Consider the following 22,552-nt stretch of genomic DNA (forward strand, 5'->3'; position numbering starts at 1 on the left):
TATATATTTATTTTATTTTTTTATTAATTTGCTGCAATCTGGCAATGTTTGAATGACCATGGAAGTCCTGAATATTTGGTGGTCTTGGTCAGGTGTAGTATCACCTAATGTTACACTGCGTGCAATAAAAAATGTTACTTAAAAAGAGATTTCTGTGAATCACTATCATATTATCTTCCTTTACTGATATTATCTTGCTTAATGGACTTTTTTATGTATTTACTACAGGTGACACCTCTTGCAGTGGGTGTCAGCTCCTTTGCTGCAGCAAGCTTTGACAGGTGGATTTATGTGATTGGTGGTGGTCCTAATGGAAAACTAGCCACAGATAAAGTTCAGTGCTGGGAACCAGGAACAGACAGCTGGGAACTGCGGGCACCCATCCCCATAGAAACCAAATGCACCAATGCTGTTACATTCAAGAAATGCATCTACGTTGTTGGTAAGTTTGAAGTATTTAAAAATAAATAGTTGGATGTTACTTGAGATGCAAACAAAGATATTATCCGAGGTGTGAAAACTTAGATGAACAGCTTAATGTGGCACAAAGATAATATTCCTATTTTTTTTGTAAAATGTTTGGTCATTATGTATTTGAAACCAGTACAATGTAAAAATGCTTAAACAGGGAATGCAATGTCAAATTCTTCATGTGCAAGGCAAAGTCCCTAAAACAGTAATGTTGCTGCTGAGAACATGAAGATGTGTGAAATTTGCCACTGCATTCAGAACTGTTATTTAGCACTTCAGCATGCAGATTCTGAAGTGCAGTGGCTGTTTTTAGCTCATTTCTGTGAAAGCTGTATCAACATGGCTTGATGTTGGAAATTGCTTGCCATCTTTCCCAAATTGGCATAATATTGACAGTGTAAAAGCCAGTTTAGACTTATTTCAATGCAAACATTTGGCTTAAATTGCAGCAAAGTCACAGACATATTAACAAAGGCTACATTCCTCTCAGAGGAAGTTCTGCTTTTGCATTTGCACTACAGGACAATCAGCATGCACAGGTGCAAAAGTGGAACACAGCCTTCACAGCCTCAGGAAAGGCAAACCATTATCTCACCAGTTCTATGCTAAACCACATTCTCTGCAAAATTTGCAAGAGTCCAGGCACCGAGATATCTTACTTTCAAATGAGAAAAGTAACCCAACCAAATATTTGCGTAATTAACAATGTTCAAACATTCTGCAAAAAACTTGTCCTTCAAAACAGCTCAAAATTTCAAATAACAGAGGAGTTATCCATATCTTTATTGTGTTGGTGGCATCTAAAGATAAGAACACAAAATAAGTTCAAATCTGATTGAACATTTAAGATTTTTATTGTACTATTTTTATTACAGTTTTGTTTCATTTGACTGTAGTACTTCTGCTCAACTTTTGCATTGTGCATAAAAGCAAGAAAATAATATTTAAACACTACATACTGGCCATTTTCTGCAGCTTTATTCATTTTATTCAGCGGGTATATTGCAGAGCAGAGCATGAAATAGGTATCATTGCTGATTAGGCTTTGTAAAATTATGCTACACTGACTGGAGTCACAAACTTTGACATATTGTTGAGACACTTTTAGATCAGTGAATCAGTGGAAAGTAACATATTATTTTCAAGTGTAAGTAAAATAAAACATGCTTTTCTAATTAAAAAATAATAATTATGTGGAAAGTGCAGTGAGCATATTCTCACTTTCACTCGTTCGTCGTAAATAAAATTTAATAGTTTATAAAATATCACAAACTTTGAGAGCATATCATGCGGCAGTGTTGAATACATCCGGTGAAAATGACAAGAGAGCAGAAAAGGTCATTTTATTTATATAGCACATTTTCAGCTACAAGGCAATACAAAGTGCTTTACAGAAATCAAAAGGAAATACAAACTAAATAACAAACCAAAGGAAAGAGCAGAACAAAAAGAAAAAGACTCTAATGTTGATCTAAAGTATGTAAACTAGGTGCTCCTGTTGCTAACTATCCTCTGGACTAATTCCATTTCTGAGTTGGAAGAACAGGAGTCTAAAAAGTAGTCTCGATCCAAAAGTGTCTCTGCATCTAGATAGTGAGTTTCTGAAAAAATAAGCCAAAGAGTGACGAATTTTTTTCTGGGTTAAAAGTGAGTAGTCACAGTTTCTAAATAACTGATAATCTACAGATGAGTAGCTAAATTCTAAGTTTGTTCTAAGACCTTTTCTGGGTTAAAAGTGAGTCGTCACAGTTTCTAACAAGTAGTAGTATAAAAAGTAACTAAGTAGTGATTGTTCCTGTATTTCTGGATTCTAAGTTCATTGTAATTCTAATTCTAATTCCGCTTCTGTAGCAGTATGAGTCTCTGCATAAAAGTTATCTAGGAAGCATAATGTTGATCTAAATCGTGCGTACTCCACAATTTCTGATATTACTAATAAATTAAAATAATCTTTTTCTGGGTTAAATAGTCAGTACTCCACAGTTTCTAACAAAATAAAATAAAAAAGAGGAAAGGACACATTAGGGCAAATGGCAATATTCAGACAAAATAAAAGGCAAAACAAAGACATGAGTGAAGGCGGTGACATCACAGGGCCATGAAACCACGTTGCTCAGTCCCATAGAGGTGTTGTTATCGAGGAACGTCCTTGGAAGAGCTCAGCTCCACAGCTGCATGGATAACAGGAGAGGGTGAGGTGGGAAGAAGCGTTATGTTTACATATCTTCAAGGAGATTAGAGATATGCAGCCCTTCTAAGGCAACATGGGGAAAGCCAATTCAGATACAGAATGTCTTAGGTCGGGTTGATTGTACATTTCAATCTTCCCTAAAGTCTCTCCGATACATATCAGTTCCCAATCATCCAAATTCGTTTGGTCGTTCCACTGAACCAAAACTAGCAACTTCTCCAAGATCGATTCCATCTTTTTAGTGAATTTTAGAGTCCTCAGCTGGGCTGTGAATCTCAGCAAGACTCAAATCCAACTTGCGTCTCTGTCCACACCAACAGTCTGAGTGTTCGCTAGTTCGGCCAAGTCGATAAGCCACGAATCCATAAGCTCCAAACAGCAGAAATCCTGTAATTATGAATAAATCCAGGTTGAATCCCGCCGGGTGTGTCCCCGCAGGACAAGAGGGTTCTCCTGTGCCCAGTCTTCTTGTTGAGAAAATTTGATCAATTGCATTAAGAGATCGGTTGACCAGATCCATAATTTGTAGATTTGGAGGATGCACCTCACCTAACTTTCCATATATGCCCATGGTAAATATGGAGGATCTGCAGGGATGCATAACTCAGATGGGAGAATCTGACTTTTTTTATGTATTTACTACAGGTGACACCTCTTGCCTCTCGTGGGTGTCAGCTCCTTTGCTGCAGCAAGCTTTGACAGGTGGATTTATGTGATTGGTGGTGGTCCTAATGGAAAACTAGCCACAGGTAGTTTTCCATTAGGAAAACTATCATGCTGATAGTCATGCACTCATGACTGATAGTCATGCACTCCATGACTAATTAAAAAAAATTTGACTTTTTTTTTTAATTAGGAAAGATAGTTTAATAGGTGATAGAAAGACAAAACAATTCCCCTCTACATTTTGCCACTGGCCATTTAGAGCAGCCAACAAACATGTGAAAGTAGCTGGTCAGATGAGGCTAAGCTTTCCATGAGCTGCTATGTGTGACCAAGTGTGAGAACAGCTACAAAACTGTTAAATCATGGGGTTACTGTTAGGTTAAGTATAACCTTAACTTGACTGGAGGCCAGCTGCGACAGCTGGCTGGAGGCTGAACTGACATGAAACAAACACAAGAAACACAGAAGCAGTGGTCCAGGAGAGTATGTGTGTCAGCACACACACATACTCCTGTGTGCTTACAAATAAGCTAAGATAAAAAAAAAAAGTAGATACATAATATTCATTAAGATTTGAGTCACCAATTTTAGTAGCTTGTATGCTTTATGACATAACCTTTAGCTCACCTTCAGTTCTTTATTGCTCTTCCAGGTGGTGCCATGCACGCCATGTACTGCTACTCCCCTCTGTCCGACTCCTGGTCCCTGGTGGCTCGTCTGGGGGAGAGGGCAAGTTGTGCCATCGCAGCCTGCAACAACAAACTTTTTATCACAGGGGGGAGGGATAACAAGAACCAAGTGATTTCCACTGTGATGTGCTGGGATGTGGATCGAGGGGTGTTGACAGAGGAGTGCGTCCTACCGCTGGGCGTATCCCACCATGGCAGTGTGACGCTCATGAAGTCTTACACGCACATTCACAGAGTCACACCTTCGTCAGAGTGCCAATGACACAAGCTTTCATGAACCAGACTTTAGTTTTGCCACAGCAAGTAACATATCAAAACGATGCAGGGAAAGTGTTATCTTTTTCATTCACTTGCCACTTTACCATGAGATATCACTGTGTTTGTACTAATGTAAGCAGCGAAAGTTTAAAAAATAAATATATATTCTCTTGAGCTCTACTCTGGTTAAAAATAGCTGTAATCTTTCCTTGACTTTGTGTTCTCTGGGGCATAAAATATGTATATTAATGTCACTTCAGCGGTAAAGATTTGTCTTAACACAGTGAATATGATTGAATAGAAATTTATTTCAGCAATTAAATTCAAAAGACAATTTTACTTTAATTTTGGTCTTTGAATCATTGAGCAACAATCATCGTCCTTTTTTCAGTGTGTTTTTCTCTTCCCTCACCTTTTACTGTTGACTCTGCCCCTTAATTTACTACAAACTTTCCTTCCACTTAACTTCTTTCCATTAATTTGCTTAGATACATGACTCTGTGAGCAGTCAGCTTCTTTTGCTCTGACCTTATGTTGCTTAGTGTCCGTTTGTATCCTGTTARTGACTGTCTGCTGGACAGACTATTGTGTAAATCATGTGTTAGGTTCCTGTAATATATAAACAGCTATTTTGTTTTTTACCTATTTCTACTAAACAAAGTTTGTCTAGAGTTATGAATAAYACTTAATACTTTGAAAAAATATTCCATTTGAAGTGTGAAACTAAAATGACAGAATTGTATTTTGTTTATCATGAAACTGAAAATTAATATTGCTTTTTATTATTATTATTTTACTTTAGAGATTAAAAGCAAAGATTAAAGTCTTGCAACACAAAATTAAATAGTCTGTGTAATCAGGTGATTACACTTATGTTTTGTGAAATATGAAAATTTGGAACTAAATAGCCCACTTAAGAGTAAAACATTTCAGTATTTCTGTTGTTGAAATTATGTGCACATATTATTAGATAAACACAGATAAACAAATTGTTAGTCTGTTTGATTAGCATTGAGCGCATCACTTTACTGTGGCCATAACGTAACATTTATGTATTAGAAACTTATTTTATGGTTTAATGCTATATCTGAAATATCTGAGAAAATGAATTTTGACTTTTGATTACTGTAAACCAAAATAAGTAAAACTGATAGCAATACATGAAATTGGTCCACGTTTTGGTTAAAATTACTGCAATGTCTTCTCTCCATTATATTTTCATTTACTCAGATGCACATTTATGTTCCAAAAAAAAAAACAACTGTTGCTTAAAGTAAAACATTACTGATTTTGGACTACACGACATAAATTGATGTACAGGCAAACACCGAGTTATCAGTAGATACTGCGTGATAAAAATAAACAAATAAAAAAAAACGAATTTTTTGCCAGTAAACCAATCAAAGTAGTCCTACGAAAGGAATGTTCGAAGCTTTTCCTGACTGCAAGTCTTATCTTTTCTTATAAACATTCTGCTTTCCAACAAGGACACGTCAAGCTGGAAAAGACACATTTAATTCATTCCGGTTTCTTACGGAAAACTTCAAAGTAAACGTTTTTTTGTTTGTTTGTTCGTGTTTTTTTTATATCTATGTGTCATGTTTTCTCATTTTTAATCATCTAAGGTATTTATATTTCAYATAATATAAATGCTTATTTAAGGAACAATTATCCATTTTCCCAAAGCTACTAGTGAAATATTTTAATAGTTGGAAGTAATGTTTACTCATTTCCGGTGCGAAGTACACCAGAAATTCAGGTGTGACACAGGTGAAGCAACCGAAACCCGCACATTGACGGGTTGTTTCGTGTCGTTCCTTGTATTTAATCTTAACTTTGACTTTAAGATTATTTTCAATCCTGTCCACACTGGTTTTAGGTAAAATGCTCGACGTTTTTTCTATTTGTACCTAACCGGCTTCGGTAACCTTTGCTGTCCTTACCTGTTTAGCGAAGTGAAAGTAAATTGTGCCATCGAGTTAAACAACCACCTGCAATTTGGTAGTGTTCCAGAAATGAGTCTTTGGTGTCTCATCGTCTGCTTCTCTCTTACTTGCTGTCTGGGTAAGTTTAACTATAAATWAAAAATACTTTTCAAACTACTTTGAACATTTCTGTAAACATACATTGTACATAATGAAAAAACAACACCGCACTGCTTCCTTAACATTACAAGGACAGCATTCTGACTGGGATTTGCTCCTTCACCTAATTTGTACACATTCTGACTGCACGTCTAACTTGCTTTAACGTTTAYAACTTACAACACTTCATCACCTTTTATTAAGGTATTCAAATAGTCGTAGCTATATGTTTTTTAATGTCTAATAACTTTCTTAAACGTTTTTATCATCTTTTGTTCTTTGTGTAGCAGTCTCTGGGTGAAGATTGCTCTGTTCATACAGAGCTTTGCAATTCCAACCAAAGATTATTATGTTTTGTTCAGATATTTGTTTTTACCATGGAACTTCCCAGACGGGTCAGCTATAGAGTTGTGGAAAAGTGTAGTAAAGGTTTCTGTTGTCAAACAACATTCTAAGGTTCAAACCTCCCACTGAACACTGTCCAACTCATCTGAAAATGAAGGCTGTACCATCACCTTGTGTAGGTCTCTTAATCCTAACAAAAATAATTTCAGAGAAATAAAAACTAAAAACCAATTTTTTTCTGTTTTCAACCTCTTCTGTTAATAATTTGTGTAGTTAGGGCAGCTAGCATTGCTGATATTGACAGCATTGTCTGTATATTCTAACTAAATATTGCTATGTTTACGTGCTATATGGAGTGYTTTACCTGTGACAGGGTTAACAGTTTTAATGATAGAGAATCTTATCCGACCTCTCATAACCAAAATATATTTTAAAAACATCTTCAGAGGTGGGCAATCCAGAAGAATAATATAGCATGTTTTTGTTTGTTAATAAACAAAATTAATAMATTGAAGTTTTCACAATTATGTGAAAAACATAWCGTTTAAGAAAAACGGGGCATTTAGGCCCCATAAGCATTAAATCTTGCTGACTTTTTGGATGTTGTTGACAATAGGAGGCAGGACATGTTTTGAGTTAGAAATCACTGGTTGAAGAGCTTACACTGCAAAATACGCAATATCTTACCCAGAAGTTCTGCTCTGGTTTCTGAGTACACTTGAAACAAAGGAAAACCATCTTACAAGTAGTTTTTCAACAAGATCTAGAATCTTGTTTTAAGTAAATAATTCATTGATTTTTAAAAAGTACTAGATTCACTGGCAGTTTATTTAATTTCTAGGTCAAAAATCAACTAGATCAAACATTTTGGTAATATCTTGTGTTTTTCCACTGTGTGGGCCATATTTTTTTTGAAAGGATAACAATCTAGGAACTTCATTTTTTTTTCTTCCCAATGATTGAATAAACAAATCCTCAGGGGTGGGCTTGAAATTCTACTTTACTACATTGTTTTGTGTGGTGTACTAATCTTTTTACATTTTAACATGTCTACTCTCACTTAAATTCTCTTTGTAGTTTCTGGGCAAGATACAACATATAAACTGGTTGGCGATACAACATATAAACTGGTTGGCGAGAAAGTCGACTTCCCAGGCTTCAGCAACGAAGAAGCCCCTACTGACATTCTGTGGAAGCGTATAGAAAGACACAATGTACACAAAGTGGTGCATTTTGATGGCAGCGAAGAAAAATCCTTTGGGTCATTTGAAGACCGGGTCACTCTTGACTGGTATTCTGCAGATCTGTCCATCAGCAACCTGAGATATGAAGACAGCGGATTTTATGACCTGGAAATATTAACTAACAACCAACATAAGACCAGAAGACATGAACTGATAGTCATTGGTAAGTTTTTTGGTTTGTTTGTTTTTTTTCTCCCTAAAAAAMCCCATTTCTGACAGCAGTTTTAGATTGACATTGAGCACTCTGTTCTTTTAAGTAGCTAGTTAATGAGAAGCCATAAAGAAGGYTTTTAGTGTTTATTTTATGCATAGTTTGCGTTATTGTTATGAATAGGTTCCTGCAGAGTTGAATCGCAGCATGGGTAACACATAGCTCCAGGAATAAACAAAAAGAGAAGTTTAAAGACATTTGGATGTGAAGAGCCTTTTCTCTCAGTCAGTGTTTTTAAACATTTTAGCAATATTCTGCTTATGACTCATGTAGGTGGTGGTCAGAAGTGGTGCTGGTGCATGACAGCCTCATGCCTGCCAGCCTTCCCCAGGGCAGTTGTGGCTACAATATAGTAGCTTTCTGCGATCTGTGTGTGTGTCTGTGTGTGTGTGTGTGTGTGTGTATCTGTGCGTGCGCGTGTGTGTGTGTGTGTGACTGAGTTCAGTGTGAAGCGCTTTAGGGTCTTCCTGACTTCATAAAGCGCTACACACATACCCGCCATAAGTGTGGGATCTCAGTTAATGCTACCYTATTTGCTTTTATTCACAATTAATTAAATAATTACTCTACATAGCACAAATGGTTATAATCTACCAGCCAAATATAATCTAGAAAACAAGCAAAAAGGACTTAAACTGCATTAAATTGAGTAGCTGTGCTATAAACAATGCATATTCCCAAGCCTGGTCAGTCAAGCAAGTGCAGAAGAGCCTTTAACTTGTTGTCTGTCTGATGGACGTGGGAGGTTTGTCCAGTTCCTGTAAAATATAATCCAGATTGTATCAAAGTCTCTGGGCAAATTATCCTACTTTGCACACTGTTACCTCATAATACTTCATTACTAGTTTCAACATAATATTAGTATTAATGAACCATAAGGCACATTTTACTAAACAACTTATTTTTTCTGTAAGTCAGATACCTTATTTGGTTTCGACAGACACTGGTATCCAACTCTCTGATATTGTTGTTTCAGTTTCTCTCTTAAACTTCAAGTTGTGTTACAGTAGATTTTATTGGCTGCCTTGGTTTCATATTTGATTCCTTGGGTTCATTTTAAAAAAAGTTAGATTTCTCTAGTAGTTCACTAATGATTGTTTGGATGCAGTAGTCTGCAACATGTTAATTATATATTAGCTCACTTAGATGGACCTTTGCTCTCTTTTCTATCCCAAAACTGATATAGATCTTTGCGACTGAGATAATAAAACTCAGGGAGATTATTTCACTGTATTAGATGGCTGATGTAACAGGGCAATACACTGTTGAAATCAATTGGTTTTAACATAGATGCTAAAATTAATTCAATTTTTATTAAATAATTCAAACATACCAGTAGTTCCTTTGTAGCAAACTCTTAGTATTTAATATTTTGTCAAATATTCTTGTTTATGTTGATGAATCAGTTAGTATGGATGAAACAATTCATGTATCTTTCTGATGTTGCAGTCACTTGTTTGCTCTTATGCTTTATTTTAGACAAAGTCACCAAGCCTACCATATCCTGTGAAATAAACAATCCAGGCACCTCTGAGTCAGCAGGGAATGCRTCTCTGCTCTGCTCTTTACCATCCCATCARTCCTCACTGGAGTTTCAGTGGAGCACAAATGGACAGATTAATCTTGGACACGTGTTGAAGATTTCCCTTGGAGGGGAACTTGATGATCGTCAGTACAGCTGTACTGTAAAGAACCYACTCACTCAAGAATCAGCAGTGTTCACTGCTAAGGACTGCTACCCTGGTAAGATGTTTTACATTTTTATTCTTTWGTAAACAAACATACCTCAGAGGCTATTATTCATATTTCAATGGTCATGTGTTTGATACAGAGATAACTRGTGAACAAAAGCAGATTAAAGCTGTATGATCAATGCTTATGATCAATTTTATTGTAATTTTGGACCAGATTATCCATTTTATTTACTGCAGTTTAGTTATTTTTGTTAACATGTAAAGTTTTTTTGTTTTTTCATTACAGTGCCAAAGGCTCAAGCCGGACTGATTGCTGGWSTTGTTGCTCTTGCTGTTGTTCTACTGCTGATTCTACTGGTGTTGCTCTTCTTTTACCTTAAAARAGGTACTGTTACAAATAAATTGGTCATGAGTAATAAAGTGGAATAAAATTAAATAATTGAAATCATGAACAAAATAAGCCATAGAGATTCCCAAGACGTTGACTCAAAACACACAGCCAATGAAACTCAATTGGTTCTGAGGAAAAAATTAAAACAGACCTGCTGGGATGGCTCTGTTAATAAACCCATATGAATCCTATTGAAAAACTATGGAAAGAATAGATTATCAGAGTGCATAATATAAGTCTCCCCGAACTTTAAAATTTTTAGGTCATTCGTTGGATTTAAAAGTCAAAATCCAACCTGCACTAAACATGCAACTAATTTCTCCATGCAGCTGTCATCACCCACCAAGCTACTTTTATTAAGTATTCCATACATTTTAATCAATGATTTAAAGGTACTGTTACAAATAACAGTACCTTATTTTACAATATTTTTATAATACTGTAAAATATTGTAGCATTTTACAATATTACACATGAATTGCTMCTTTTAGATTTCTTCATATTTGTAAATTTCTCAGATTGTTACTAGTATCTATTGTAGATTTCTTGTGAGTAACCTCATTAGAAATATATGTACAGAGAAAAATGTTAATTCTTTCTTCAGTTATTTTTTTTCAATGATTTGAATCAGTAAATTGATAGACAGTTCTCTGAAACTTAATCATGATGCCGTTTTCTTGGTTCTAGTACGCCCAAATCATGAGAAGTCTGATATGGAAAGTCACTCGAAGCCTGGATATCCAAAAGGTATGTCAGTACTTTGTCTGGACCATGAATACAAAAGCCAAACAGAAACATTGTAAGTTTTCGTAATAATGTATTGGTGTAAATGACAGAAATATTTTTTTGCTTGTTGTCACCTAGAAGACTGATATAACAATCATTGAATTGATAATACAATTTACACATTTTACATTTTGAAGCAGCGTTTTCTTAAGCAGCTCATAGTGATTTTTAAATGATGGTCTGCTATGAAMCAAAGAAGCAGGTTTACAGTAACAGATGTGATTTTTCTTTATATTAGCTATTTCTTAGTATCATCTTTAWGTAAATTATTTGTTAACAGTGACAGGTCTTAATGTCATTGTAATAATGTATTGATTTCCAGCTACATTTATTATGTCTTTTCAAATTTGTTCAGTAGCAGCATCTGGAAGTGACGAAACCCGGGTTCTTCTGGACAGAGCACCTACATTTCCCTCTAAACATTCTCTTGGACACCTAAACCAAAGAAATAACACCCTGTTGAATCCTCYCCATAAGGGTAAACTCTACCCAATGATTTACTTGATTAAAGAAAATGAAGCATAACTGTTTAATGTAAATTAAAGCGAATAATTTACATGAAAGAACTTGCAGTGGAAGAATAATTTTTTTTCTTCTGTATAAACAATGGCAAAAATGCATAACATGAAAAGGCATCTTAAGTTACAAAGTAAAGTTTAATATGCTGTATCAGAAGTCAGACTTTCTTTTTTACTCTGTTTTGTCTCAGAGCAAAATAGGATCTCAAGAAAAAGTGACCTCAGAAACCATTGTATGTTCTTATAATAAAATACATATTTTCTTTGTGCAGTGATTTTGCTGATAGTAATTTACTTTTTACAGATGAGGCTCATATGAACGAGCTGAGGGAAAGCATTCGCCAACGTTCATCCTCAGGTAATCCGTTTTGCTAAGTTTATAATTAAAATGTTTATTTACATTAGAAGATCTTAATTTCTTTTTTTTTTTTTTTACTAATTTAGCTATTAAAGAAAGCAAATTTTAGATTTTCAATCTAATTTTGCTAACTTTATGAACAGTTATTTCTGGTCTACAAATTATTTGATTATATTTAGTTTTCAAGGTTCTATTTTCAGATTACAAGATTATGTCTTTAATTTTCAACAATTTACAAATTCATTGGGAACTGAAAATGTAAAAAAAAAAAAAAAAAGGGCGTTCCTAAATTTGTATGGAGAAAACTTTTTTATCTTCAAATGTTACTGAATGTATAGTTGTATTTTGTTTCTTATCTCCTACTTATATCCATATGGTTTGCCGGTTAAAGAACGGCGCAAGATGTTTGAGAAGGAGAATGGGAAAGCTAATGAAGCTGAGCCCAGAGACATTGTGGAGGAAGAAGTCTTGGAGAACAACCCTTCAGATTCTGATTCTATGAATCCTGAACTTTCAGCTTCGTCATCTGATAGTGAGTACACATGGATTAAAAATTGCATGTTTCCCCACTGCTACCACCTGCCATGAACATGTTCAAAAGCATTTTTAGACACAAAAAACATTTCACACMGAGCTGATATTTGCTACTTTCTCATTTCACCATAAGAAGTATTGTATTATCGTAGAAGTATTTTCTAAAATGTGTTTTTAAAGTGATTCACACGAAAAGAACAAAAGAGCTGTTACCCCCTCACCAACACCTCCCACCTCTGTCCCAAATGAAGTTGGCATGGACACCCAGGTTGCTGAAAAACAATTAAAGTCTAGCCAAATTTACAGTGGTGTGAAAAAAGCATTTGCTCCTTTCCTAATTTCCTATCTCTTGTATGYYTGTCACATTTCATTGTTTGAAAAATCTCAAGTAATTTCTTGGATGGTTACTCTTTACTTCCACTGGATTAAAAATCTATTGAACCGGTGCTATGCTTACTGAAATACGTTTTTTGGATAGTCTCATCCTGTATGAATGATTGCTTTCTTGATCTTTTTTTTACAAAAAATAAATAAATAAATAAATCGTACCACAGCTGCAGGCACCGTGCCCCTAAGACATTGTGTCAGCCCTTCAGGATCTTTCACCCTTTGAGCCTCCTGGTAAATGACAGCAGACGTGGGCGAGGGCCCCTTTACACAGATTTGCCTTGGGCCCCAAAATGGCTCCCTTCCAAAGTCTGCCATTGGAGGGGAGCAGTCACTTTTTCACACAGGGCCATGAAGGCTTGTTTTTTTCTTCCTTCTGTAAGCACCTTCATTTAAAAACTTCATTTTGTGTTTACTTGTATTTTTCTTGACTAATATTTAAATTGGTTTGATGTTCTGTAACGCYTAAGTGTGACAAACATGCAAAAATATAGGTAATCAGGGAGTGGAAAACAATTCTTCACACTGCTGCTGTAGAGCTATTTTTCCCAAACCAAGCAGTCTCTGGTTTTGCTTTCATATGTGTGACAGCATGTCACGCCCATTTGCGCTAGTGAGTCTCTGACGGGAACATTCTGTCGAGTAAAAAAAAAAAAAAAAAAAAAAAAAAAAAAAAAGCACCTGAAACTTCATGTTTGACCACAACGTTTGATTACAACAATGGAGTTTTGTTTTATCCAAGCGGTTGTACATGTTTTCTTGTATCTAAAGCAAACTATTCTCCTTGTGGCATAGTCACTTTATGCAGTTAGACTAAATGCTCATGTTAAGACAAATCCCAACTTGCCTCTGCAAGTAACAGTAATGTTTACAGCTCACTTTTCCACTCAGTTTTTTTATGTATTGAATATCACACTTGCGTTTACATGCAAACTTGAGTTTGAGAACATCTGAAAAGTAAGAACTGGGGCTTATGTATTTTCCTTTTTGATCCCTTGATGTGGCCAAGGAACAAATATTATGACAATTATGTGGAAATACTGAAGCAGCTTCTAAAGGTATCAGTAACTTGCTTGTCTGGATTTTCAATTGGGCAAAGAAATTAGTTGTACAATGGCTGAAGGAAAGAAGAAGCTTGTGAAAGGAAATGTTTGGCCTTTTTTGGGGGGTTCAGCCCTTTCTAATGCTCTTGAATAACAGTCATTACAACTAATTCTCTTAAAATACTAATTAATTTAATCTCGGTACAAATACCATCATTCCTAGAAGACCTCAGGGGTTTATTAGTGAAAAAGCAGCACAATACTAAAGAACACACCAGACAGGTTAGGGGTAGGATTTTTGGAGAAATATAAAGCAGGGCTAGCAGGACTTTCACCGAGTAATTGGGGTATATAGTCAAAACTATGAGGCGCATAAGGACATCCTCTCCTTATGCACAGATTCTGCAAAGAGAACGAGTATTGTCTTAATCTAGGTGTTAAACCGCTAGATTAATCTACGGGTTATGTCATGTGACTCTTATTCAGTTTTTAATAGAAACTGAATAGCTTCAGTTTCTATAAACTATGCAGCACATTGCAGGATTAAGAGTTCACTCATCAATCTCCTGTAGTAAGTCCTTCATGCATGTTTAGAAGTCCACCAAAGTCATTTTTGCAAATGGCCACAAATGATAAAGAAGTGCATCAAACATTTAAAAGAAGGTGTCTGGTTAGATGAGACCAAAATTAAACTCAATGGCCTAAGTGTAAACATTATTTGTGGGGGAAAACTAACACCCTTGCATCACCCTGAAGACTCACAGTGAAACATGGTGCTGGAGGTATCATTTGGAGGATGCATTTCTTCTGCAGGACAGATATGCTTACCAGAGCTCATGATGGATGGAGATAAATGTGGGACAATTTTGGCAAAAAAAACTTGTAAAAGACTTTTCTAATAAAAGCAAGACATTACAATGTCTGGTAATAAATCAAACCTTGTTCTGAATTTCTCTCCAGTACAAAAAGCGACTGAAAATACAAACCCAGAAGTGATCAAGATGCAAGGTTTAGACGACCCTGCTGATTCTGGGAATCCAAATGAGGAGTCAAATGATCAGAGTGAGTACAAATAAGCTAATTAACCATATTTTAACACAACACTATCAAACTCCTTTTTATAACAGCAATTTGTTGTATTTTTAAAAATATATTGAACATACAAAATAACTCAAATAGTATTTCTTATCCTAAAACTAATTGTTGATTAGTGCACACCATTGATTATGTACATTTTACAAGAAGAGAACATCAGAAGTTAGGCATATTTCAAAGACATGACAGGATTTGATGTCCCACAACATTTCCTTGAAGATCCTTTATTTCATCAAGCTTAGAAGCTTGTAGGTTATTTTTCAAAAAGCAGACATAGCAAGATATGAAACAGTGTCACCTGCTTAATAATGAGCTGATGTTTTTTTATTTTAGCAACCAGTTTACATCCTCTAATCTTACAATTTTGACCATTTTGTCTTTTTCTAGAGTTAATAGTTTGTGGAAGAGTGGCAAGAATAAACCTTTGCTTGCCTTGAAAGAATTAGTTTTTCTTTATAGCATTTCTGTCTCTTTTATAGGTTTAAGTGAAAAACCTGAAGGCAGTGGATTTTCATCTCCTCCTGCGGTGTCACCCAATCCTGATCATCCTTGTTCAGATGATGAAAGAGCAGGGGATGAAGAGAAACTTCCAGACATTTTGGAGAATAATTTTGTAGATGCAGATGAAACTACGGATGCTTTACCTGGTGTGCTGAATGACAATATTGGCTACAATATTGCTACATACATTACACTATGCCTTTCTCTGCTATTTGTATAGTTAAAATTCCTAACTCTATTAACCACTAATCACTTTCTGCATTTTCCTTTTTCTTCATCGGGTTCAGAGAACAGTGAGGATGAGGATAACAAAGCTTCACATCCTCCTGCAGTGCCTCCGAAATCAAACATTGTTCAGAATTTCTTTGCACTAAAAAAAGTGCYTGAAAATACAAATCTGGAAGTTAACAAGAATCAAGTTTTAGATGACCCTGCTGATTCTGGAAATCCAAATGATCAGAGTGAGTACAAATAAGCTAAATAACCATATTTTAATACAACACTATAAAACTCCTTTTTATAATAGCAATTTGTTGTATTTAAAAAAAAAAATTGAACATACAAAATAACTCAAATAGAATTTCTTATCCTAAAACTAAGATATGGCGAATTATATTCTATTTATATTTTGCCATTTTGTTTGTCATTTTGGTTGTTTTGTTCCTGAATTTTTCCAAACCTCAGAGAAAACATTAGATCTGGTTTTGGCTACATTATGTTACTGAAAATGTCTGTCTCATAGCTCTGTTTGCTCATCAACACTCCTTTTAATTTATTATTATATCGGCTTTCTAACAATTGTGACTAAAACACTTTCTGTTTTAAAGGTTGTGTAAGATATAATGCAACAATTAATAACATGCCTCAAATTTTGCAGTAGTGCCTGATAGTAACATCCCTTCATCTCCCACTGCACTATGCAGGTGATTTTAACTCACTTGAGAGCTGCAATATATATTTTAAAACAAAAATGAAACGTAAGCAGTCCCTTTCTGTCTGTTTTATCCAATGATTGCTTGACCACTTGGGGACACTCATGGAGCATTGAAAAAAATCCCTGATGGTTTGTTTAGCTTTTATTATGGAAAGATAAGAGGGTGACATAAGGGAAAAGCGATGTTCATAACTATAATCCAGCAGGACACTTTGAATTTTATACCTTTGATCTACTGTATACATATACATTTTACAAGAGGAGTGCATCAAAGTTGAGGCATGTAAAACTTGATGTTCCACAATATTTTCTTGGAAATCCTTTACTTCCTCAAAGGAGTTGTAGGATATTTTTCAAACAGCAAGATATGAAACAAGGTGTCACGTGTTTAATGATGAGCTGATTTTTATTTACTTAAATGTTTGGTAACAATGTCACGTTAACTACGTTACTTCCTCAGTCACAATTATTTCTGGTCTACAAATTATTTGATTATATTTAGTTTTCAAGGTTCTATTTTCAGATTACAAGATTATGTCTTTAATTTTCAATAATTTACAAATTCAATGGGAAGTGAAAATGTAAAAAAAAAACCCAGTGAGTTCCTAAATTTGTATGGAGAAAACCTTCTTATCTTCAGATGTTATTAAATGTATAGTTGCATTTTGTTTATTATCTCCTACTTATATTTTCAAGACAGAATTTTTTTAGACTAACTGAATGGTTTGAATTCATCTCACTACACATGTGTATTCAGTTTCAGTGTGCTTTATTTTTTATTATTTTGTGGTTTAAATTCAGAGAATCCATATGGTTTGCCGGTTAAAGAACGGCGCTCGTTCTTTGAGAAGGAGGATGGAAAAGCTAATGAAGCTGAGCCCAGAGACATTGTGGAGGAAGAAGTCTTGGAGAACAACCCTTCAGATTCTGATTCTATGAATCCTGAACTAACAGCTATGTCATCAGAAAATAGTGAGTACACATGGATTAAAAATTGCATGTTTCCCCACTGCTACCACCTGCCATGAACATGTTCAAAAGCATTTTTAGACACAAAAAACATTTCACACAGAGCTGATATTTGCTACTTTCTCATTTCACCATAAGAAGTATTGTATTATCGTAGAAGTATTTTCTAAAATGTGTTTTTAAAGTGACTCACACCATTTGTTTGAACAAAAGAGCTGTTACCCCCTCACCAACACCTCCCACCTCTGTCCCAAATAAAGTTTGCATGGACACCCAGGTTGCTGAAAAACAATTAAAGTCTAGACAAATTTACAGTGGTGTGAAAAAAGCATTTGCTCCTTTCCTAATTTCCTATCTCTTGTATGCCTGTCACATTTCATTGTTTGAAAAATCTCAAGTAATTTCTTGGATGGTTACTCTTTACTTCCACTGGATTAAAAATCTATTGAACCGGTGCTATGCTTACTGAAATACGTTTTTTGGATAGTCTCATCCAAAACAAAAATGAAACTTAAGCAGTCCCTTACTGTCTGATTGTTTTAACTTCCAGACATTTTGCATAAAGAGGGTAATCCTGTAGATGCTGAGGGAACTAAGGATGTTTTACATGGTGTGCTGAATGGCAATAATGGCTACAAAAAAGCAACTGAAAATGCAATCCCGGAAGATAAGAGACCAGTTTCAAATGATCCTTCAGATTCTGGGAATCCAGATGAAGTGCCAGAAAATCAGTGTGACATATGTAATTTTGAACACAATACCACAGGTTTTTTTTTGGGGGGGGGGGGGTTTTTTATGAAATGAAATGTTTTATTGTATTTTTTAAAAAAAACATATGATTGAACATACAAAGCAATTGTATGTTCAATTTTTTGTTAAAACTGATATATAGTCTATTCTGTTTATTCTGTCATTGTCATTTTGGTTGTTTCACACCGAATGTTTCCAGACTTCAAAGCAAATATTACATTTTATATTCCTATTTGCTCTCCTAAGCTATTTGTTTTATTTGTTAATATAGCAGTTTTACAACAATTGTTAGTAACACTTTTGTCCTCTTATTTTATACATCCTTATGTTTAATGGTATCGAAATACATGATGAAACAGGAGAATAACACACCCTCTGTTGGCTCAGATATTGAAAGAACAATGTAATATTAACATCCCTTAATTGACAGAACACTGGTCAGATGACTTGCTCACCTCAGACGTTCAATGGTTAAACTTGAGCCATTACTTGCCATCTTATTGTTGTCTAATAATTATTCGACCACTTGGGGGCACTAAAGATTCATCGAAAAAAATCCCAGATGGTTCGTTTAGCTTTTATTATGATAAATAAAACAAGAGGGTGACATAAGGGAAAAGCGATGTTCATAACTATAATCCAGCARGACACTTTGAATTTTATACCTTTGATCTACTGTATACATGTGCATTTTACAAGAGGAGTGCATTAAAAGTGAGGCATGCAAAACTTGGATGTTCCACAATATTTTCTTGGAAATACTTTACTTCCTCAAAGGAGTTGTAGGATATTTTTCATAAAGCAAGATATGAAATAAGGTGTCACGTGTTGAATGATTAGCTGATTTTTATTTACTTATATTTTTAGTAACCACGTTACTTCCTCTGTCACAATTTTGCCCAGTTAATGTTTTGGTTTTTTTTAGGTTACTTTGCACATATTTTCTTTTTATATTGTTGCTTTGAAGGTTTTTCTCACCTGTTTTTGCATTTCAAAGAACAGCTACAAAACTGTCATTGTATTTCAAGTGGAAAACATAAAGATTATCATAAAGTATAACCCCAAAGCAACATTATTATTTTTATGATGGTCCTCATCTCCAAAGCTTCCAGATTAAATGATGTCTTCTATATTCAGAATATGGGACCCAACACAATAGGTTCAGCATCGGCGGTTTCGTTATTGTTTATTCATGATGTTCTAGTATTTTCTGATTCAGAAAAGAAAAACACTTATTGTGAATGACTTTTTCCATCTATAGGAATGACTAACATTCATCAGTTTTGACAGGTTAAATTGTATTTACACAAGCATGTCACAACCTGGAAGAAGGACTCAATTTGATTACCTTTAATGCACTCCATTGCTTTGTTTGGGAGTGATTTTTTTGGGGGGAGTTACTTACAATGAACTTTTCAATATATTTGCAAATTCTTAGCAGATGGATTCTAGCACAACTGTTGCTGTCTGTTTCAGATTCGGGGTCAAAGAAAGAGGAGATTGAGTTTGAAAAATCAACCCCTGAAAATGATGTTCAGCCACCGCCTGTTGCCAGGGAGAGTTCTCCTTTGAGCGAAAACTCTCCAGAGAGTTCACCAGAGGCTGAACGTAAACAAGACATCAACTCAGATGAGTGCGCAAAGGCAAGTAATGGAGAATCTTCATCATCCTCAGAAGAATCAGAAAACGAGGAGCAAGCTCCACCCGCTTCCACTGCCAAAGAGACTGATTCAGAAACGACAGTGGATGAGCAAAAGCCTCTCTGAAACAGAATCTGAAATGGAGACCCTGCAAAAGTGACCAACACCACCCAAACTAAGACGGCACATATCCGTCTCCCCTTCCTCACAGAACAAACTCAAGACCAAGAAATAGACACTAAGCAGCAATGCAAAGACTTTTGGGAGTAGCCTGATCTAGAAAATACAGTCTCGGAGGAAGAAGAAAAGAGCAAGATCAGACGTAGCGCTATAATCTGCTGAAGGCGAAGATTAACCTACACAGACAAAAATATAAAATAAGAGCTTCAGTGAGAATAAAGATGGGCTGTTGAAACTGTTGAAGCTCCACATTATCTGCTGCCTCTCAGGCAACATGACAAATGGACACAATTCCAAGAGAAACCAACGAATAAAGAAGACAGATGGAAAGGAGTAAAGACCAAGATAAAAAGTAACAAGGAGTTTTGTTCTGAGATAGTCAAGTTGAAATATTATGTGATAAGCTGAAGAAAGATGGGTGCTCTATCTTTTTCTAAACATGGACTCGCATTGACAAGTATCAACCACAAGCTACGCAGTATGTTTTGAGGAATTTTTAGTCATGGATCAAGACAAAGTGCACAATTTCTTAATCAGAAGGAAAACAATACAAAGTCTTTTTTTTTTTTTTTCGAGAATGAAAAATTTAATGTGCAGCGTGCATACAACTTCATCCCCCTGATGATATAGTTTTATAGAATCATCTTTTGCTTTGTGCAGCTGTACACTAAAATGTTTCTCATTCTGGTTTTCAAAAGCACAAGCTAATTCAGTTTCAATGGAGAGTATTTATGAAGATACATATTTAAGTCTTCTTAATAACATTTAGGTTGATTCCACTATAACGTCCTGTTGGCAGATGAACCTGCCCCATTGTCCAGCCCTTCACGTCCTCTACCAGGTTTATTTTCATTTATTTTCCCAATAACTTGAGCAGCATCTTGTCTTGTAAAAAGTTTCCACAAAAGCCTATTCAGGGGGTAGTGTTTTTTGCTTTAAAAATTCAAATTGCAGCATGCAAGTTAACAATAGCTAATGTAAAGTTATTGATTGTACACATGATAATATAAAATTTATGGTTGTAAATGCTATACTTCCTGTAGTTCTACACACACTTCAGGAAATGTATATATTTTTGTACATTTAAAATCTTTTCACTGATGATTACACTTTGTACTGTCTTTACATCTGAATCTTGAATTACAAGGTTTACGCTTGTATCTAGTTTAATTTGTTTTTCAGACATTCAGAAAACTATAAACTTGATAATACCTTATAAAGTGTTGTATTTATAATACAATGCAACAATTAGGCATAACATCTAAAGTCTAGTATGGACATCTGGATACGTCTGCTGATTTGCTGCACTTCAACTTTGTTGATTTGCTGACCAAATATCTCACCTGTAGGCGAGGATGTTGTTCATGTCACTTATCCATGGTCATAATCTTATAATTGTATAATAATCTGATTGATGGATGTCAATTTATATATTTTTATAGCAACAAAACTGAATTTGCACCACCTAGTTTTATCAATTTTCGTATTGTTCATAATACATTATATAATAATTCTAACAAAGGACTTCTGAGGTGTTGTTTTTTTGTTTGTTGTTTTTTTTACCTCTGAATTAGATTATGGAAGTGTTTATTAACTTTACAGGTACTTCTGTTCCTTCAGTTGTCTGTGACTGTATTAGAAAGGTACTTTTGTTGTTAGGGTAAAGTTTAATAAACTAGAGGTAAATCTAATTCTAACTTGTAAAAACACACAACCTTAAATAAGTCTGTGGTATAGTAATAGCAATTTCAGTTATTACTGTTAAATAGAATATGATACATTTTCATATAAATCACTTTTTACTGATAAATACTTGCATTTAGCATTAGTTAATTCTGATCTGCGTAATCATTTTTGTGCTTTGCACCTGCCACAGCAAACCATTTCCATATTTTGCCTTTATGATCACTAGAACTTGATGCTTATGTGAATGCAAAGTGATGTTGTTTCTGCTTCTATTTGCTTCATGTCTCAAGGGCAACTCAAGATTTACTGGAAGGCGGCCATATTTTAACCTTTATAAAGGTGAATCTCAACAAACTCAAATATAATTAAAATGTTAAATGATTTAATTATTCAATTTTACAGGTAGAATTAGTTTATTGTATACATCTATTCCACAGTTTTGATTAATTAGGACGATTATGGCTTTAAAATCCAGATTTAGTTAGACAAGTTACAATTCAAAGCCAATAAAATATAAACATTTTTCAAACATGGCTGAAAGCTATCCATTCACTGTTCAGTTCATTTGCATTATTCCTGCACGGACTGCCATTAATACATCCATGTGTAATGTGAGGTGACTTTTCAGACATGAACTTTTGAAATAATTTTCAAACTGATATTCTGATTTATTATGATGCACATGTACACTTGGATATTCTGTCAAACAAGAATACAGTGGATTTTAAAAATGGGCAACACATATTATGTAAAATAAAATGGCATAAGAAATCACCAAAATAAGAAAAACATTGAAACAATGTGCTTGATGGCTTAAAATTGCAACTCAATAATCTACTGTGCACAAGCATCACCAGGATATTGAAATGTAGTAATATTTGCACGTCAGTAGGGGGCAGTGTTTAACAGTCACTACCTCTTGAAATT

The 22,552-nt window shown here is 34.9% G+C and overlaps 2 protein-coding genes across 12 annotated transcripts in view; both read left to right on the forward strand.

Moving 5' to 3' along the window:
• The window catches only part of klhl6 (kelch-like family member 6), a 43,002-nt gene extending 38,532 nt beyond the window's left edge, over nucleotides 1–4,470 (forward strand). For all 9 annotated transcript variants that reach the window (XM_017303697.1, XM_008400830.2, XM_017303700.1 and 6 more), the window contains 2 exons: nucleotides 229–442; nucleotides 3,981–4,470. In XM_017303697.1, the coding sequence (XP_017159186.1) occupies nucleotides 229–442; nucleotides 3,981–4,279 (513 nt within the window). In that variant the 3' untranslated portion in view covers nucleotides 4,280–4,470. The remainder of the gene's footprint in view (nucleotides 1–228; nucleotides 443–3,980) is intronic.
• Nucleotides 4,471–5,892: 1,422 nt separating this feature from the next.
• On the forward strand, nucleotides 5,893–22,154 carry LOC103459313 (cylicin-1-like). 3 transcript variants are annotated; one of them, XM_008400790.2, is made up of 14 exons: nucleotides 5,893–6,154; nucleotides 6,227–6,339; nucleotides 7,782–8,111; nucleotides 9,639–9,902; nucleotides 10,140–10,238; nucleotides 10,932–10,991; nucleotides 11,389–11,508; nucleotides 11,853–11,906; nucleotides 12,298–12,438; nucleotides 14,831–14,932; nucleotides 15,445–15,612; nucleotides 15,754–15,927; nucleotides 17,202–17,372; nucleotides 19,596–22,154. In XM_008400790.2, exons 1-14 carry the CDS (start codon nucleotides 5,994–5,996, stop codon nucleotides 19,883–19,885), a joined length of 2,247 nt encoding a protein of 748 aa, XP_008399012.1. In that variant the 5' UTR covers nucleotides 5,893–5,993; the 3' UTR covers nucleotides 19,886–22,154. The 3 variants fall into 3 exon arrangements, with proteins under 3 accessions (XP_008399012.1, XP_008399007.1, XP_008399019.1); XM_008400785.2 differs by having other exon boundaries at nucleotides 5,896–6,154; nucleotides 11,386–11,508; XM_008400797.1 differs by having other exon boundaries at nucleotides 6,024–6,045; nucleotides 11,386–11,508.
• The last annotated feature ends 398 nt before the right edge of the window (nucleotides 22,155–22,552 follow it).

This window comes from Poecilia reticulata, linkage group LG2 (assembly GCF_000633615.1).
Source record: "Poecilia reticulata strain Guanapo linkage group LG2, Guppy_female_1.0+MT, whole genome shotgun sequence".
Lineage (NCBI taxonomy): Eukaryota > Metazoa > Chordata > Actinopteri > Cyprinodontiformes > Poeciliidae > Poecilia > Poecilia reticulata.